General features: G+C 48.0%; 2 protein-coding genes across 5 annotated transcripts in view; both read left to right on the top strand.

Annotated features, from left to right (window-relative positions):
- Sec24c (SEC24 homolog C, COPII coat complex component) overlaps window positions 1-10366 on the top strand; it is a 28070-nt gene extending 17704 nt beyond the window's left edge. For all 4 annotated transcript variants that reach the window (XM_008836577.2, XM_008836573.2, XM_029565114.1 and 1 more), the window contains 17 exons: window positions 1132-1243; window positions 1436-1563; window positions 2680-2818; window positions 3037-3152; window positions 3325-3449; window positions 3590-3781; window positions 3992-4085; window positions 4295-4411; window positions 5770-5940; window positions 6402-6498; window positions 6588-6733; window positions 6852-6990; window positions 7136-7254; window positions 7357-7536; window positions 8169-8357; window positions 8554-8643; window positions 9141-10366. In XM_008836577.2, coding sequence (XP_008834799.1) covers window positions 1132-1243; window positions 1436-1563; window positions 2680-2818; window positions 3037-3152; window positions 3325-3449; window positions 3590-3781; window positions 3992-4085; window positions 4295-4411; window positions 5770-5940; window positions 6402-6498; window positions 6588-6733; window positions 6852-6990; window positions 7136-7254; window positions 7357-7536; window positions 8169-8357; window positions 8554-8643; window positions 9141-9281 — 2295 coding nt within the window. In that variant the 3' untranslated portion in view covers window positions 9282-10366. The remainder of the gene's footprint in view (window positions 1-1131; window positions 1244-1435; window positions 1564-2679; window positions 2819-3036; window positions 3153-3324; window positions 3450-3589; window positions 3782-3991; window positions 4086-4294; window positions 4412-5769; window positions 5941-6401; window positions 6499-6587; window positions 6734-6851; window positions 6991-7135; window positions 7255-7356; window positions 7537-8168; window positions 8358-8553; window positions 8644-9140) is intronic.
- Window positions 10367-10421: 55 nt separating this feature from the next.
- On the top strand, window positions 10422-16174 carry Fut11 (fucosyltransferase 11). Its single transcript, XM_008836572.3, has 3 exons — window positions 10422-11228; window positions 11306-11931; window positions 15099-16174. The coding sequence occupies exons 1-3, from the start codon at window positions 10428-10430 to the stop codon at window positions 15244-15246; spliced, it is 1575 nt and encodes a 524-aa protein (XP_008834794.2). The 5' UTR covers window positions 10422-10427; the 3' UTR covers window positions 15247-16174.
- The last annotated feature ends 811 nt before the right edge of the window (window positions 16175-16985 follow it).

Below are 16985 nucleotides of genomic sequence, written 5' to 3'. Positions count from 1 at the left end.
CCTTTCCATCCTCTTCCCTTAGCCCTTCTAGATCCTTGCTTTTACAAGCTAAAGGATATGCATGCCTCAAGCCACTATTAATGAAGAGGTAGCAAGCTGTTAGCAGTGCCTTGAGTGTGGGATGGTGGATGGTCAGGCTCTGAGGGAGGGGCCAGGTGGCATGCTAAGCTTTGGTTTTAGCCCAGAGGCTCCTCTGGGAGCTTGTGTGTGGCATGCAATGGAATGAGACAGTTAAGCAGCACATCCTTCTGGTTTGGTTTGAGGAGAACCCATTTCTGTGGGTGGCTGTGAATGCACAGGTTCATGGTATCCCAAATGGGCATTTCTTAGAGAGGAAGGGATTACTTGTTTTGGAAGAGTGTGGGCTTTCTCATCTGGAGAGTCTTTGTAGTATATTTCTAAGCTTTACCTCTTTCTGGAGGATACAGTCTAATTTACCCTTTACTTTTTCTGGTTTTATCAAACTCATCTTGAAGTAATTGACCAAAGGTCACCAGCCTGAACAAGGGTCTGTTTACCAGCTTTGCATATCCTTTTTGTGTTTGTATCCCTCACTGTGTCTGTCAAAATGTGGGGGGGCTGAGGATTGGGCCATAAGGATTGGGCATTTATCCTCTCCTGTATGGACCCACTGATGCGTACAGCATCTGCTTCCTCACCTGACCTGATCATTTCTGGCCGTTTAATTCTCTCCTCACCTTGTCTCTTGTTAATTTCATTAGATAGATTCATTTCTGGGTTTCTGTTGTCTGTTTTCCCAGCTCTGACTCAGTGGGTCTTGCAGGGAGGAGGGAAGGGGAGGGCTTGATGGGGATGGAGAGTGGAATCTAATCATCTATGATTGTTTGGGATCATAGCTGGAGCTTTCCAGAGTGGGAGGAATAAGGGGGTGCTCACCAATGATTGGAGGTCAGGAAGCCCATTCTCAGCATGGCCTGCCCAGCATCTGCCTGCAGGCTGTAGAGTGGAAGGTCAGCGTTGTGGCATTTGACATAGTCTCCAGAAGGAGAGGAGACCTGGTGCATGAGGAATCCTGTGGCAAGTTACTTGTTTCTATGCCACTACTCTAGCCTGCTTTTGTCCTTACACTCTGTCTTCTATCATTTTACTCAGTTCACTTCTTTTCTTCAGATTCAGGTCATTGAAGATGATAGGAACAACCGGGGTTCAGAGCCATTTGCTACTGGTGTACGGGGACAGGTGCCACCCTTAGTCACTACCAACTTCTTGGTGAAAGACCAAGGTGAGAAGAGCATTTTTCTCCTCCCCGTGGTGGCTTTTCCTAGGTCATCAGCTATGGATCAAGCCTAGTCGCCTTATCCAGTCCTTCAGAGGGTTAAAAGCTACCTCAGTTCTAACATTTGTGGAGGTGATGGTGGGAATCAGCAAATGAGAGGGCTTCTGTGTTATGACTCCGGTCTTCTCCCTTCTACAGGGAATGCAAGTCCCCGGTACATCCGATGCACATCCTATAATATCCCTTGCACATCTGACATGGCTAAGCAGGCTCAGGTGCCCCTGGCAGCTGTCATCAAGCCACTGGCAAAGCTGCCCCCAGAGGAGGTAAGTCTGGGGCGGGGCTAGAATACAAGGAAACAGAAAGAGGAAAAGGGAATAAGGCTTCTTTCTAGATGTGATTCTGGCTGATGTGATGGAGACATCTTGGTCAGGCTGGAGGGGACAGGAGGTGTCTTTGGTAGTTTTCTTTCCCAAAGCCTCTTCGTGGTAGGAACGGTAGTAAGGAGAGCAGAGGCCAAACAATTGCTTTGTGAGACTAGAGTTCATAATAGGAACAAATCTTAAGCAGAGTCAGCTGTTGAGGAGTCACACACCTAATCTTAGCACTCAGGAGGCTGAGACAGGAAGCCCTGTAGTTCAAGGCTAGCCTGGGATACTTAGGAAGACTCCAAAAATCAAAAAAGAGAAAAGGAATAAAAGGCAAAGTCAACTTGTAACTTTTAGAGTGAAGACAGATGATGTAGGAACTGCTCGTTATGTGGTCATCTCTCTGAATGATTCCAATTCTCTCATTCTCATTTACTTTGGGTTCTTTTTTGTTTGGTTTTGTTGTTTTTTTTTTTGTTTTTTTTTTTTGAGACAAGGTCTCCCTGTAGCCCAGCTGACCTAGAACTTGCTGTGGAGATCAGGCCTTGATCTCACAGAGACCCTGCCTGCCTCAGCCTCCTGAGTGCTGGAATTAAAGGTGTGCACATGCAGGTGTCACAGAATTCTCTTGTGGGTGATGGGGGAGGAATATCATGGATACTTAGGGAAGGAAGCAGAAGTCATCTCCAGGACAGGAGCAGAGGGGACCGACAGCAGAGTCAGAAGCAGGAATTCTGTATAGTCTTTGGCTTTCTCCTCATACACCCGTGGCAGCCCCTGGTTTGCTATGGCCAGTTTCATAGGCCCTTTTCTTTTTTCAGGAAGAAATGCATTCTGGGGTGGGGAGTCAAAAGAGAAAACTGGAATTTAGGGTCTTAGGGACATTTTCCAGTGATCATTTCCCAGTGATCAGTCCCCTTATCATCTGTCCCTGTTCCCTTCCTCTTTATTCCTTCCCCAGACAAAACGTCTAGCCATGCTTCTGCCTCTAGGCTATTCATTCTTCAGCTGTTGCCATATGTCTGACCTCACTGTTGCTTCCCCCTATCTGAGCCCCTTCCCTTTCCTCCTTAGGCTTCACCATATATTGTGGACCATGGAGAATCTGGCCCTCTGCGCTGTAATCGCTGCAAAGCGTACATGTGTCCCTTCATGCAGTTCATTGAGGGAGGGAGGCGCTTCCAGTGCTGCTTTTGCAGCTGTATCAATGATGGTATGTTGTGGAGGCTGAGGCTTGGGGGGAAGGTCTTGCTTGCATCTTCTTTGTTCTCTTTCTAGTTAGGCAGATGAGAGTTCATTTCTTAGGAGCTAGAAAAGTAGGGTACAGGTGGGGACATGGGGCATTGGAGTGATGTGGGGCAGCTCAGCTAGGACCAGATATACCAAGATTGAAGATAGACCTTTGAGTAACACACTGCATCCTCCCCACAGTTCCCCCCCAGTATTTTCAACATCTGGATCATACCGGCAAACGTGTGGATGCTTATGACCGTCCTGAGCTCTCCCTAGGCTCTTATGAATTCTTGGCCACTGTAGATTATTGCAAGGTGAGGGAAGGTAGTGGGAGAGGAGCGGTGGGTAGAGGTTATTATAAAACAACCCAAAGTAGAAGTTATCATTTTCCCCACCCCCTTGTTATCCCCTTGGATGCTCACTTCTCTCTGGTCTATTGGCCTGCTTACTGTTTTCCTTTGCCCCCAACATTTCCTTCCTCTACAGAACAATAAGTTCCCCAGCCCTCCTGCCTTCATCTTCATGATTGACGTCTCCTACAATGCCATCCGGACTGGTCTTGTTAGGCTCCTCTGTGAGGAGCTCAAGTCACTCTTGGACTACCTACCTAGGTGAGAGTTGGAGTTGAGGTACTGCTTTCTCTTGGTTAATGGTGGTCTGAGTGGACTGAACATTAAGCTGAACATTACACCTTGAAGGTATGAGTGGGGAAGAAAGTGATCAGTTTGAGTAACAATGACACTTTCTACAGAGAAGGCGGGGCAGAAGAGTCAGCAATCCGTGTTGGCTTTGTCACCTACAATAAGGTCCTCCACTTCTACAATGTGAAGAGCTCATTGGCCCAGCCACAGATGATGGTTGTATCTGATGTGGCTGACATGTTTGTGCCACTGCTGGATGGCTTCCTGGTCAATGTCAGTGAGTCTCGAGCAGTCATCACCAGGTAAGAGCCAGATGGTAGGGACGGAGGGAAATGAGAGGGTACAACCACAAGAGGCCAGGGTGTTGAACAGAGGGGTCAGTAGATAGCCACAGTTGTGGTCCAGGAATTTTTAGTCCAGGAGCCACATGACTGTTCAGGGAATTGAGAATTGAGGCAGCTAAAATCTGGGTGGAAATTTTGGTTGTCTCCCATCATCTTATGTCTTTTCAGCTTATTGGATCAGATTCCAGAAATGTTCACAGATACAAGAGAGACAGAGACAGTATTTGCCCCTGTTATCCAGGCTGGGATGGAGGCTCTTAAGGTAAGGCTGCAGTCCTTGGCAATCTCCTGTCTCACTTTCCTTTGACCATGTTTCCCCTGGGAAACAGCCTCCATTGCTTCAGTGATTGATGACTGTCCAGTAAGTCAATCTGTTTCACAGTTAGTGCCAAATAAGTAACAAAAGAAAGGATGAGTGAATAATGGGTAAATAAGGGGAGGAGTGAGAAGTAATTGTATCTTTTTTCCCAGGCTGCTGAGTGTGCGGGAAAGCTGTTTCTGTTCCACACATCCTTGCCCATCGCAGAAGCTCCAGGGAAGCTGAAGAATAGAGATGATAGGAAGTTGATCAACACAGACAAGGAGAAGGTGTGGGGCTAGAAGACGGGGAGGATGGTGGTAGCTCCTCCTGATGACTGGGATCACAGTACTCTTTCATATGTCCCATCTGTAACTGCCAACCTGATCCCAGAATTGATGGACTTGATTAGACATTTTTCTTTTTCATTTTTTTTTCTATGATTTTATTTTTATTTTTACTTGTGGTTTTGTGTGTGCGTGTGTGTGTGTGTGTGTGTGTGTGTGTGTGTGTGTGTGTGTGTATGTGTGTGTGTATATGCACACATGTGTTCAGGTGCCTTAAGAGGCCAGAAGATGCATTGGGTCCCCTGGAGCTGGAATTATAGGCAGTTGTGAGCCCCCTAAAGCAGTGCTGGGAGCTGAATGTATGTCCTCTGCAAGAGCAGTGGTTGCTCTTAACCCCTAAGCTTTTTCTCCAGGCCTCTTTCTTTGAGACCAGGTCTAGCTGTGTAGACCAGATTGATTTCATACCTGTCTGCCTCTGTGTGGTGAGTTTATAGGTGTGCCCCATCATACCCAGCATCTTTGCTTTTCCTGTCGTTTTTTCCTCTTTTCTTTTTCCTTTCCTTCCCCTCTCTATTTTCCCTTCTTTTCCTCCTTCCTTTGCTCTTACTCCTTCCTTTTCCTTCCAACTTTCTCCTCCTGTTGCATATTCCTAAGCAGTAGGTCTGAAGTCTTTTTTTTTTTTTTTTTTTTTTTGAGAAGGGGGTTTCCCTGTAGCCCCAGCTGGCCTGGAACTCACTATGCAGATCAGACTGACCTCGAACTCGCAGAGATACCCCTGCCTCTGCCTCCCAAGTGCTGGGATTAAAGATGTGTGCCACCATGCCCATGTCTTGGTTTGGTTTTACTGCTATGATAAAACATTGACCAAACTCAACTTAGGGGAGGAAAGGATTTATATGCTTTATAGCTCACAGTCCATCATCAAGGGAAGCCAAGGCAGGCACTCAGGACAAGAACCTGGAGGTGGGTGCTGAAGCACAAACCATAGAGGAACTCTGCTCACTGGCTTGCTTCCCCCTGGTTTGCTCAACCATTCTTCTTTTACAGTCCAGGCTCATCTGCCCAGGGATGGTGCCGCCCACAGTGGGCTGGGCCCTCCAACATCAATTAATGATTAAGAAAATGCTTCACAGATATGCCCACAGGCCAGTCTTCTGGAGGAAATTCCCACATTGAGGTTCCTTCTTCCCAGGTGACTCTGGTTTGTATCAGTTTGACAAAAAACTGACCAGCACATCTTATGACATACACAGTTCTCAAATAGGGCAGAGCTATTTGAACATTTTTTTTCTCTTCTTCGACATATACAGTTCTCAAATAGGGCAGAGCTATTTGAACTTTTTTTTCGTCTTCTTCTCCAGACTCTGTTCCAGCCACAGACAGGTACCTATCAGACTCTGGCTAAAGAGTGTGTGGCCCAAGGCTGCTGTGTGGATCTCTTTCTCTTCCCTAACCAGTATGTGGATGTTTCAACACTCTCTGTTGTGCCCCAGCTTACTGGTGGCTCTGTCTACAAATATGCCTGCTTTCAGGTATGTGATTCTAGGTGGTGGGAATGTCTGCTTATATGGGGAATGGCTCTTTAGCCACTGACTTAATTAACAGGACTCATGTTGGAGGAGTATGAAGTTGAGCCTAGGGTGTGATGGTTAGATGCATGGATGGACCTTAGAGTCAGTCCTGAGTTAATACTGGAGTCCCACCACTTGCTGGCTTAGGATAAATTACTTAGTGATTTTCTTATTTTTTCTTTCATCTGCAAAGTAGAGTTTTATTAATTAGGATTTGTCTGCAGAATTAAATAGTTACCTATAAAATACTCCCATGTATTTAATACCTGCACAGGTATGTAAAAGCTGTCATTGTTACCCTCAGTTTTATACTCATTATTACTATGACCAAGCAGGCTTGCAGAGCAGAAGGGGTGCAGGGAGACTGACTACAGGTGAACTGTGTGGTTAGTGATGTTACTCTGGGCCTGGGGGCGCTGCAGGTGGAGAATGACCAGGAACGGTTCCTGAGTGACCTGCGTTGTGATATACAGAAGGTGGTTGGCTTTGATGCTGTGATGCGGGTTCGGACAAGTACCGGTCAGTTCTGGTTGAAGAGCAGGTTGGGGCTAAATCTGAGAGGGAGGCACATATCACATGTTAGCCCTAACCCAACCCTATGGCCTCAGGTATCCGTGCTGTAGACTTCTTTGGCGCTTTCTACATGAGCAACACAACAGATGTGGAGCTGGCTGGGCTGGATGGGGACAAGACAGTGACTGTGGAGTTCAAGCATGATGATCGGCTCAATGAAGAGAGTGGAGCCCTCCTGCAGGTGGCAGGCTGGAGATGGGCTGGGGAGAAAGTGCTGGGTGCATTCCCTGAGAAGATGATAAGGAGTGGGTGGAATTGTGAGGGAGGGGTATGAGTTCCCCCTTTCTCCCTTCCCCTAGTGTGCCCTGCTTTATACCAGCTGTGCAGGGCAGCGTCGGCTCCGCATCCACAACCTGGCTCTGAACTGCTGCACCCAGCTGGCTGATCTGTATCGAAACTGTGAGACTGACACGCTCATCAACTACATGGCCAAGTTTGGTGAGGGTAGAGACAGGGCAGGGCGGGACTGGGGATGAAAGAAAGGTCTAGGGTGGCCAAAGATTCATCACTGCTGGGTAGGTGTGATGGTGGGAAGACATGTAGTAGGTACTGACCAGTGACTGCTCTGTCCCTTCCCATTTAGCATACCGGGGTGTCCTGACTAGTCCTGTGAAGGCTGTACGTGACACTCTCATCACCCAGTGTGCCCAGATCCTGGCATGTTACAGAAAGAACTGTGCCAGCTCCTCTTCTGCAGGACAGGTGGGGCAGGGATGTTAGAGGGGTTGTTAGGACAAGATTTTGTGTTTGGATTTTGTGCAGAATTTTTCATAACCATTGACTTTATTTCAATAAATCTGCCAGTTGATCCTTCCTGAGTGCATGAAGCTACTCCCAGTTTACCTGAACTGTGTATTGAAGAGTGACGTTCTGCAGCCTGGAGCTGAAGTCACTACTGATGACCGTGCCTATGTCCGACAGCTGGTGTCTTCCATGGATGTGGCTGAGACCAATGTCTTCTTCTACCCTCGGCTCCTACCACTGGTAGGATTGAGGACTGTAGTTTGAGACACTAAGGAAAGGGCCTCTGAGAAGGAAGGATGGAATTTCTATGACACTAATGAATTTGGGTTTTTGGTTTTTTTTTTTCTTTGTCTTTTTGAGACAGGGTCTCTCTGTAGTTCCAGCTGTCCTGGAACTTACTGTGTAGACCAGGCTGGCCTCGAACTCACAGAGATCCACCTGCCTCTGCCTCCCGAGTGTTGGAACTAAAGGTGTGTGCCACCATGCTAGGTAGAATTTGGGTTTTAAAAAAGTTTTTGTTTTTATTTTTATTTTATGTGTTTGAATGTTTTGCCTGCATGTATGTAAGTGCACCCATGCTGTGAAATGGTTGGGGAGGCCAGCCGAGAGCACTGGACTCATTGTAACAGTTGTTAGCTGCCCTGTGGGTGCCGGGAACCAAACCTTGGTCCTTTGCAAAAGCAACCAGTGCTTGTAACTGCAGAGCCATCTCTCCAGCCCCCAAGGATTTTGTTTTTATATAAATTTCACATTGATTTACTCTCTAGGGATTTAGCTTTCTGAGTTTGTGTGTGTGTGTGTGTGTGTGTGTGTGTGTGTGTGTATAAAGGAATCTCTTATGGTCTTTGGTGACTTTCTCCCCTTTTGTCCAGACAAAGTCTCCCTTTGAGACCACTGAACCACCAGCAGTTCGAGCATCTGAAGAACGACTAAGCAATGGCGATATATATTTACTGGAGAATGGGCTCAACCTCTTTGTCTGGGTGGGAGCAAGTGTCCAACAGGGTGTTGTCCAGAGCCTTTTCAATGTCTCCTCCTTCAGTCAGATCACCAGTGGCTTGGTAAGAGCAGGATGTCAAGGGTAATAAGGGTTTGGAAGTCCACTTTGTAATGTGAGTGAGAGCCAATACTGGTCTCTTTACATCTCAGGGGACACTTGGAGGAAGGTGCTGTCAGTTTTTCTGTCTTCCTTGTTTCAGATGATACCTAAATGTACTGTCCCTTCATCATTAGTAATGAATGGTTTTTGTGTTCCAGAGCGTTCTGCCAGTTTTGGATAATCCACTGTCCAAGAAAGTTCGAGGCCTCATTGATAGCTTAAGAGCACAGAGAATGCGGTATATGAAGGTAACACTGATCTGATTGTGTGTATGTGTGTATGTTTTTTTTTGTATTGGTTGTGCTGAATTTTGAACCCTAGGCTTTACACATACTAGGCAAGTATTCCTGCCACTGAGCTACACCCCCAGCCCAGTAACACTTAACACTGATCTGAACTTTGGATTTCTTTTTCTTTAGCCATCTATCCAGCCCTCACAGAACTTTTACACAAATATTCAATTGTGCATATTTTTTTTTGATCTTTTTGAGACAGGATCTCCCTGTAGCCCCAGCTGGCCTGGAACTCACTTATGTAGACGAGGCTGGCCTTGAACTCACAGAGATCCACCTGCCTCTCCTTCCCAAGTGCTGGGATTAAAGGCATGCGCCACCACTCCCAGCCTGAACTTTGGACTTCTTACCTTGTCAAGTTCTCTGCTAGAATGAGCATGGGGAAGGAGTGATTTCTGGGGGTGCTTCATTCCTTTTGATGCTGTCACAGTAACCCTCTGTTTTGGCTCTAGCTTATCGTGGTGAAACAGGAGGACAAGCTGGAGATGCTGTTCAAGCACTTCCTGGTGGAAGACAAGAGCTTAAATGGGGGCGCATCCTATGTGGACTTTCTTTGTCATATGCACAAGGAGATTCGACAGCTACTGAGCTAAAGTGGGTAAATGTCATAGGGTCCCAGGCCAGTTTCCAGAGAGTACCCCAGGATGGCAGAGAAATTGGGACAGTTCCATATCTTATAAGTCATGTAAGCTGACCTCAATCTCTTTTGGGGGGGAGGGAGAGATATATAAGGAGACACCGTCTTTCTGGGCTCAAATATCCTACCACTCTGTCATGTCCTGCTGATGGAAGGTGTCCCTGTCCCCTTACTCTACCCTCTTTTCTCCTGCAAATCCTGTTGTAATGAATGTAGTTTCTCAGTTCACTGTATATGATTCGGTGTTGGGGGTTTGGAGGCACCCAGACCCTGGCAATATTGTGTCCCTTTGGACCAGCCTCCAAGAGCAAAGGGGCAGGCAGGGTGGAGTGGGTTCCCAGGGTTTCTACAGGAGGTGGCAATTTCAGCTCCGTGTCATCAGCAACTTCCTATATTAGGGATAAAACATACAGGTGCACAAGAGCTGGGGTACAGACCACAGGTGGTGGAGAGAAAAGTGGCCACTCCTTTTGGGGCTTGGAGGTCAGTAGCCAAGTCAGTTACTGATGGCTGACTAGCTGTCTCTCTGCTTCCATTGTGTGTGCTCTCTCTCCCCTGCAATGATTGGTGAGCACTTCGTGGACAGAAGCATGTTGTCAGAGATGAATGAGCCTGGGAACTGAATTACAAAGTGTATTAACACCTAGGACAGCCTTCTTTCCAGCTAGAGAAGCCCCAACACTGGATGGTTCCGTAGGGGAGCCTGATCACCAACTTGCAATACCTCCAGAGCCAGCCCATTTCCCATTCAGCTCCCACTGGAAACATGGCTTACAGCCGAGAGTCGTTGGGGAGAGGCAAAGATGGCTGGAGCCCTGTCCTCTTGTTCTGGGACATCACTGGGCTTTGGTATTGATTGAGCGTATGACAGTTATCTTCCAACCCCAGCTGGCGGGGGCAGGACAAGGGCTAGGATTGACGGTGGTCAGGCTTGCCTGCTCCCAGCCCGGGATGCCCCTGCTCTGGACCTTTCATTTCTCATTGGTTTATTTTTCAATGCATCTTTAATTTGTAAAGAAATAAAATAAGATATAACCAGTAGCCTCAAAGTTACTCGCGACCTCTTCCATTCAAGTCCCTGGCTGGCGGAGCGGAGCTACGCATGCGTGGTATGCCCCAGTGGCGTAGGACCTGCTTCACACCCTACTCGCCGCAGGGCGGGGTCTTCTGCTGTCCGAGTGTTCCGGCTGCTGTGGCCATGGCTGCTTGGCGCACCGAGAGGGTCCTGGCCGCCCTGGGGGTGCTTAGCGTTTGCGCGGCCATTAGCTCCGGGCCCTTGGCGCCGGGCGAGCCGGGTGGGGAGGTGGAGTGGGCGGAGCCGTGGGACGGCGCGGTTTTCCGGCCGCCCGCCGCGCTGGGCGCGGTGGGGGTGGCACGCGGCCCCGAGCCGCCGCCGGGCCGCGAGCACACGGCCGACCTGCCGGTGTTGCTGTGGTGGAGCCCAGGACTGTTCCCCCACTTCCCAGGCGACTCGGAGCGCATCGAGTGCGCGCGCGGGGCGTGCCTAGCGTCCCGAGACCGGCGGGCGCAGGCCGAGCCACGGACGCGCGCTCTGCTCTTCTACGGCACCGACTTTCGCGCGGCTGACGCCCCGCTGCCGCGCCAGGCGCACCAGAGCTGGGCGCTGCTGCACGAGGAGTCTCCGCTCAACAACTTCCTACTGAGCCACGGCCCTGGCATCCGCCTCTTTAACCTGACGGCCACCTTCAGCCGCCACTCGGACTACCCGCTGCCGCTGCAGTGGCTGCCCGGGGCCGCCTACCTGCGCCGGGCGGCTCCCCCGCTCCGGGAGCGCGCCGAGTGGCGCCGCCGCGGGTACGCGCCGCTGCTCTATCTGCAGTCGCACTGCGACGTGCCCGCCGACCGGGACCGCTACGTGCGCGAACTCATGCGCTACATCCCGGTGGGTGCGGGTGCGCGGCGGGGGTGGGTGGGCCGGGTGCGTTGCATCCTGCTGACCCGGTCCTCTGCCCCGCCTAGGTGGACTCGTATGGGAAGTGCCTGCAGAACCGCCAGCTGCCCACCGTTCGGTTACAGGACACGGCCACGGCCACCGGCGAGGATCCAGAGCTCTTGGCCTTCTTGTCCCGCTACAAGTTCCATTTGGCCCTGGAGAATGCCATCTGCCATGACTACATGACGGAAAAACTGTGGCGCCCCATGCACCTGGGGGCCGTGCCGGTGTACCGCGGCTCACCCTCTGTGAGGGACTGGATGCCCAACAACCACTCCATCATCCTAATCGATGACTTTGAGTCCCCTCAAAAGCTTGCCGAGTTTATTGACTTTCTGGATAAGAATGATGAGGAGTATATAAAATACCTGGCGTATAAGCAACCCGGCGGCATCACCAACCAGTTTCTTCTGGATAGCCTGGAGCACCGGGAGTGGGGAGTGAATGATCCTCTCTTGCCTAACTACCTCAATGGCTTTGAGTGTTTCGTCTGCGACCATGAGCTGGCTCGGCTGGATGCTGAGAAAGCACATGCATCCTCTCCTGGGGACATCCCTGTTCCCGAGCCTCACGTTGCCCAGCCTTCACACATGAACTGTCCAGTGCCCACCCCTGGCTTTGGCAAAGTGGAAGAGATTCCTGAGAATGACAGGTAGGAGGGGCTGCTGGGGTTCCCTGCCGCTGTAATACCAAATCACTTGGTTACTATGGACATCTCACAGACTCACTTTGCCTTTAGGATGTCAGAAGTCGTTGGGGAGCTGGGTGTAGTGGCATACACCTGTAGTCCCAGCAGTGGGGAGGCTGAGGCAGGAGGACTGGAGTTGGAAGTCGTCCTAAGTTACACATAGTAAGACCCTCTCTCAATAATAATAGCGGGGAGTGGTGGTGCAGGCCTTCAATCCCAGCTCTCAGGAGGCAGAGGCAGGCAGATCTATATCTCCTGAGATTGAGGCCAGCCTGGTTTACATAGCGAGTTCCAGGTCATCTTGGGGTACAGGGAGACCCTGTCACAAAAAGACTGAGAATAACAATAATAATAAAGATTAAAAGGTGGGTGTGGCGGGGCATGGTGGCGCACGCCTGTGGTCCCAGCACTTGGGAGGCAGAGGCAGGCGGATCTCTGTGAGTTCAAGGCCATCCTGGTCTACATAGTGAGTTCCAGGACAACTGGGGCTACAGGTTAAAAAAAAAAAAAAAAAAAAAAAAAAAAAAAAAAAAAAGGCGTGTGTGGTAGCACAGCCCCCAGCACTCTGGAGGCTAAGGCAGTACTACTGCTTCAAGTTCCAGGGCTACCTAGCAAGACCCTGTCTCAAAACACACACATGTAGAGTATGGGGAGGTAAGACAAAGTGAAGAAGCTGAGGGAAAATGTAAACTACATCCTGGCATGATAGTGCATGCTGCTGTAGTTCCAGCACTCCAGGAGGCTGAGGCAGGAGGACCACAAGTTTCAAGCCACCTGAACCAAATAGTGAGACCCTGTCTAAAATGGAAAATATAATTTAAGGTACCATGAAAACCAGCTTATGTGATAGTGTTTCTAACAGTGATTTAAAACAAGAAGGGGGTTGAAGAAGAGAAGATGAGCACAGAAACTGAGGCCAGGCTGTAAATAGCCTGACTACCAAGCTGAGGAGTTTGGACAGACCTGGAAAAAAAAAAAATTACCTCAGCTGAGTACCTTTGATGTGGGGGGTTAGGAGGACAAAGATGAAGTGTTTGGCTGGAGATTGGTCCCTGGGCCTTGTGCATGGGATGCAGGTACTATTCCACAGTCACATCCCAGTCCAAGAAGAGCTTAATGTTTTTTTTTTTTTTTTTTTTTTCTGCAGTAGTCAGTTGACCAGACACTAATAGCACTCACTTGAAAAAAAACAACAGTATGTTACTGCATCTGATTTATACAATGCTCAGTCTGGGCTTCATGCATGTTAGGAAAGTTCTTGACCAATTGGGCCTCAGTATAGAACTTTTTTCTTTTTGGATTGTTTGAGACAGGGTCTCCCTGTAGCCCCAGCTGGCCTGGAACTCACTATGTAGACCAAGCTGACCTCAGTCTACAGAGAGCAGCCTGCTTCTGCCTCTGGAGTTTTAGGATCAAAGGCATGCTACCATGCCCAGCCTGTAACCTTTTGATACTACATTTTCACTCAGCATTCTTCCTCCCACCTTAATAAATTTTTTGTTGAGGAAGGGTCTCACTATGTAGCCCCTGGTAGGCCTGGAACTCTCTATGTAGACCACGTTGGCCTCAAACTCAAAGAGATCTGCCTGCCTGCCTCTGTCCCCTGAGTGTTGGGATTAAGGGCATGGGACAGCATACCTGGAAAACAATTTTTCTTTATATAGTTTGACTCTGTAGCCCAGGCTGTTCTCAAATTTTTTGTAATCCTGTTCTAAGTGCTAAGGTTACAGTCATGAATGAGCATACCTATCAAAACACCTACTTTTACCTTTGTGTGGGAGAGAGAGAGAGAGAGGGAGAGAGAGAGAGACTGAGACTGGATTCAGGGCCTCAAGTATGCTAAGCGGGCACTTTACCACTGAGCTGTTCTCTCAGCCCTCCTTTCACTTTGAAATATCTTGATTTGGATCATATCCTGATGTGTTCACTCTAGACAGAATTGGTGGTCTGTTTTCAAAAGGTTTAGAATAAACAATGGCAGGCTATGTGAGATGGAATGGAAGGGAAGTGAGTAGGCAGCAGAAGAGGGTAGCCTTGGGAAATGAGGTCTACATGGGAGATGGAATGGGAAAATGGTGAAGCCACTTGGAGTGAGAAGATTAAACTGGAGAGAGGCCATCAGAATGGCTTGCAGAAAGTAACTGGGAGTTGGACAGTGGAGGGCAGCAGAGGACTGTTTATATATGCTGCTGGTATAGTTGGGTCTTGATGATAGTCTTCCACTAAGAGTTTGTCTAGTTTATACCGAACATATGACTTACTAAAGGAAAAATGTGAAACATTGATAGTCTATGGCTGGTTCTGGTGGTGCATGTCTTTAATCCTAGCACTCAGGAGACAGAGACAGGCAGGCTCTGTGAGTTTGAGGCCAGTCTGGTCAACATAGTGAGTTCCAGGCCAGCTGGGGCTACAGGGAGACCCTGTCTCAAAAATACAAAAAGAAAGGAGAGAGAGGGAGGGAGGGAGGAAGGAAGGAAGGAAGGAAGGAAGGAAGGAAGGAAGGAAGGAAGGAAGGAAAGAAGGAAAGAAATAGCCTGGCATGGTGGTACACACCTGTAATCCTAATACTTAGGGAGCAAAGGCAGGAGGATCAGGATCAGAAATTCAAGGTCATTGTTGGCTATAGAGAGAGAGTTTGAGGCCAGCCTAGGCTATTTTGAAACCCTGTTTCCTCAAAAGAAAAAAAAGAAAAAAATCAGTTTCTGTCATTCCTAAATACTAGATTTTTTAAAATCTATTTTGATTTTTGAAATAAAGGTGGAAGTTAAAATAGAACCATCTAAAGGTCCCTCCCAGCTCCCTTGATTTCCTGGAGAAGACTACAACTTCCATGGTCTGGACCCCACTGCAACTGTCTTTTGAACCCTCTCTACATTTAGGATACAAGTCAGCAACTTTGACTCATTGGGTGTACCATGAGGTCTTTATGTTTATGGCTTACTCTGTCACTTGGACTAGTGCTAGATAGATGCACTTCACATCTCCTTCCCTTCACTGCAGAGCCTTGTCCTAGTCAGAAGCCACAATATCTGCTTCAGATTTCTTTGACCTCACTCAAGGAAGGAAAGGCAGGACCCATCCATCTCTGCTATGGTTCTATAATCCTCTCTCCTCCCATTTTGTTATTTCAGCTGGAAGGAGATGTGGCTGCAGGATTATTGGCAAGGTCTGGACCAGGGGGAAGCACTCACTGCCATGATCCACAACAATGAGACACAGCAGAAGAAATTCTGGGATTATCTACATCAGATCTTCATGAAGAGAAATCAAAATCTCTAACTGCCCTTGGAAGATGAACTTTTAACTTGGAAGATATAAGGAGACTGTTCTACCTTGGCAACCTGAGGTGCATCTACCGGACAAGACTTTGGTCAACATTGTCTTATCATGATTTGATATAGTGACTGATTTTTTTTTCCCCCTTATGCTAGAGATGGAACCTGGGGTTTTCAGCATGCTAGGCAAGTACTCTATCAATGAGCCACATACTCAGCCCTTTCCACTTTTAGGTTTTGTTTGTTTTCGAAACAAAACCAGCCCTGACTGGTTTGGAACATACTATGTAGAACAGGTTGGCCTTGGACTCATGGCAGTCTACCTGCCTCTGCCTCCCAAGTGCTGGGATTAAAGGTCTGTGCCACCATCCTCAGCCTCTCTGCTTTATCTGAATGGTATGTAGCCAGTATCTCATCCTGTGGGAATAGCCTCTCCTCACCAAGGGGTAGACACCTGAAACACCCATGTGACACAAAGTCCTAGCCAACAGAATTTTTAAAGGACTTTATACACCTCTAGAGGTTTCATATTCTCACATGTGGGTAAAATGGGCCACAGGATCTAAAACTTACATTCTACTCCCCATATCTCCTAATTTAGTACCTTTCTTGATAATTTCCTTTTCTCGTCTTGCTTTTTTATTTTTTGTCCCTTTGAGACAGGGTCTCCCTGTGGCCCCAGCTGACCTGGAACTCACAGAGATCCTCTTGCCTCTGCCTCCCCCTGAGTGCTGAGATTAAACGCATGTGCTACCACACCTGGCCCCTCAGCTTGCTTAAAAGATATTTTAATTGCCTTTCATATCAAATGTTTTTATTTTTAATGGATTTTTCTTTCTGTTTTTAGGCCTTTTCCCATAATTTCAGATGGAGATCCACAAACCTTTCTGTTGTTCTGATTGCTTATAAACAATATACAACACTAATATCAATTCAGTGTACTACCCTGTTTTGTTTTAAATTTTAAAAAATGGAGACAAAGGGTTTGGAAATATGACTCAGCAGTTAAGAGCATAAATAAGGACTAGAGAAATGTCTCAGTGGTTAAGAGCATTTGCTGCTCTTGCAGAGGACCCAGGTTCAAATCCCAGCACCCACATAGCAATGCCTGACCAGTTCCAGGGGATTTGACACCCACTTCTGGCCTCTGAGACACCAGGCACACATATGGTGCACATTCATGCAAGTAACACACTCATACACATAAAATTTTTTTTTTTTTTTTGGTCTTTTTGAGCCAGGGTCTCCCTTTAGCCCCAGCTGTCCTGGAACTCACTATGTAGCCAGGCTGGCCTTGAACTCACAGAGATCCACCTGCCTCTGCCTCCCAAGTGCTGAGATTAAAGGCGTGCGCCACCCCTCCTGGCAGAGATTTTTTTTTTTTTTAATATATTTTGTATTATTTTTAGTTTATGTGTATGAGTGTATTTCCTGCATGTGCAATGCCTGTGGAGGTCAGAAGAGGGCGTTGGATTTCCCTAGAACTGGAGTTATGACAGTTGTTAGTGGTTGTGTGGTGCTGGGAATCAAACTGTTCTCTGCAAGAACAGCCAGTGCTTTTAACTGCTGAGCCATTTCTCCAGCCTCAGTGCTGAGATTGTTTGATAAAGCCCATCAAAGGCCCTAAATTCGAAGAGATGAAGAGGCAAGGCAAGGTTTTTTTTTTTTAAAGGCAAGATTTTTTTTTTTTGTTGTTGTTGTTGTTGTTTTGTCTTTTTTGAGACAGGGTCTCCCTGTAGCCCT

This window comes from Nannospalax galili, unplaced genomic scaffold, assembly GCF_000622305.1.
Source record: "Nannospalax galili isolate Female #2095 unplaced genomic scaffold, S.galili_v1.0 scaffold1437, whole genome shotgun sequence".
NCBI classification, from domain to species: Eukaryota; Metazoa; Chordata; class Mammalia; order Rodentia; family Spalacidae; genus Nannospalax; species Nannospalax galili.
The sequence above is the reverse complement of the archived record's forward strand: the minus strand, read 5'-3'. Positions and strand labels throughout refer to the sequence as shown.

Bases quoted from the DNA above. Each gene is read 5' to 3' on its own strand.
- Fut11 (XM_008836572.3), top strand. From the start codon at position 10,428: ATGCGTGGTATGCCCCAGTGGCGTAGGACCTGCTTCACACCCTACTCG. The intron at 11,229-11,305 runs GTGGGTGCGGGT...TGCCCCGCCTAG, and splicing joins AACTCATGCGCTACATCCCG to GTGGACTCGTATGGGAAGTG. The intron at 11,932-15,098 runs GTAGGAGGGGCT...TTGTTATTTCAG, and splicing joins GAGATTCCTGAGAATGACAG to CTGGAAGGAGATGTGGCTGC.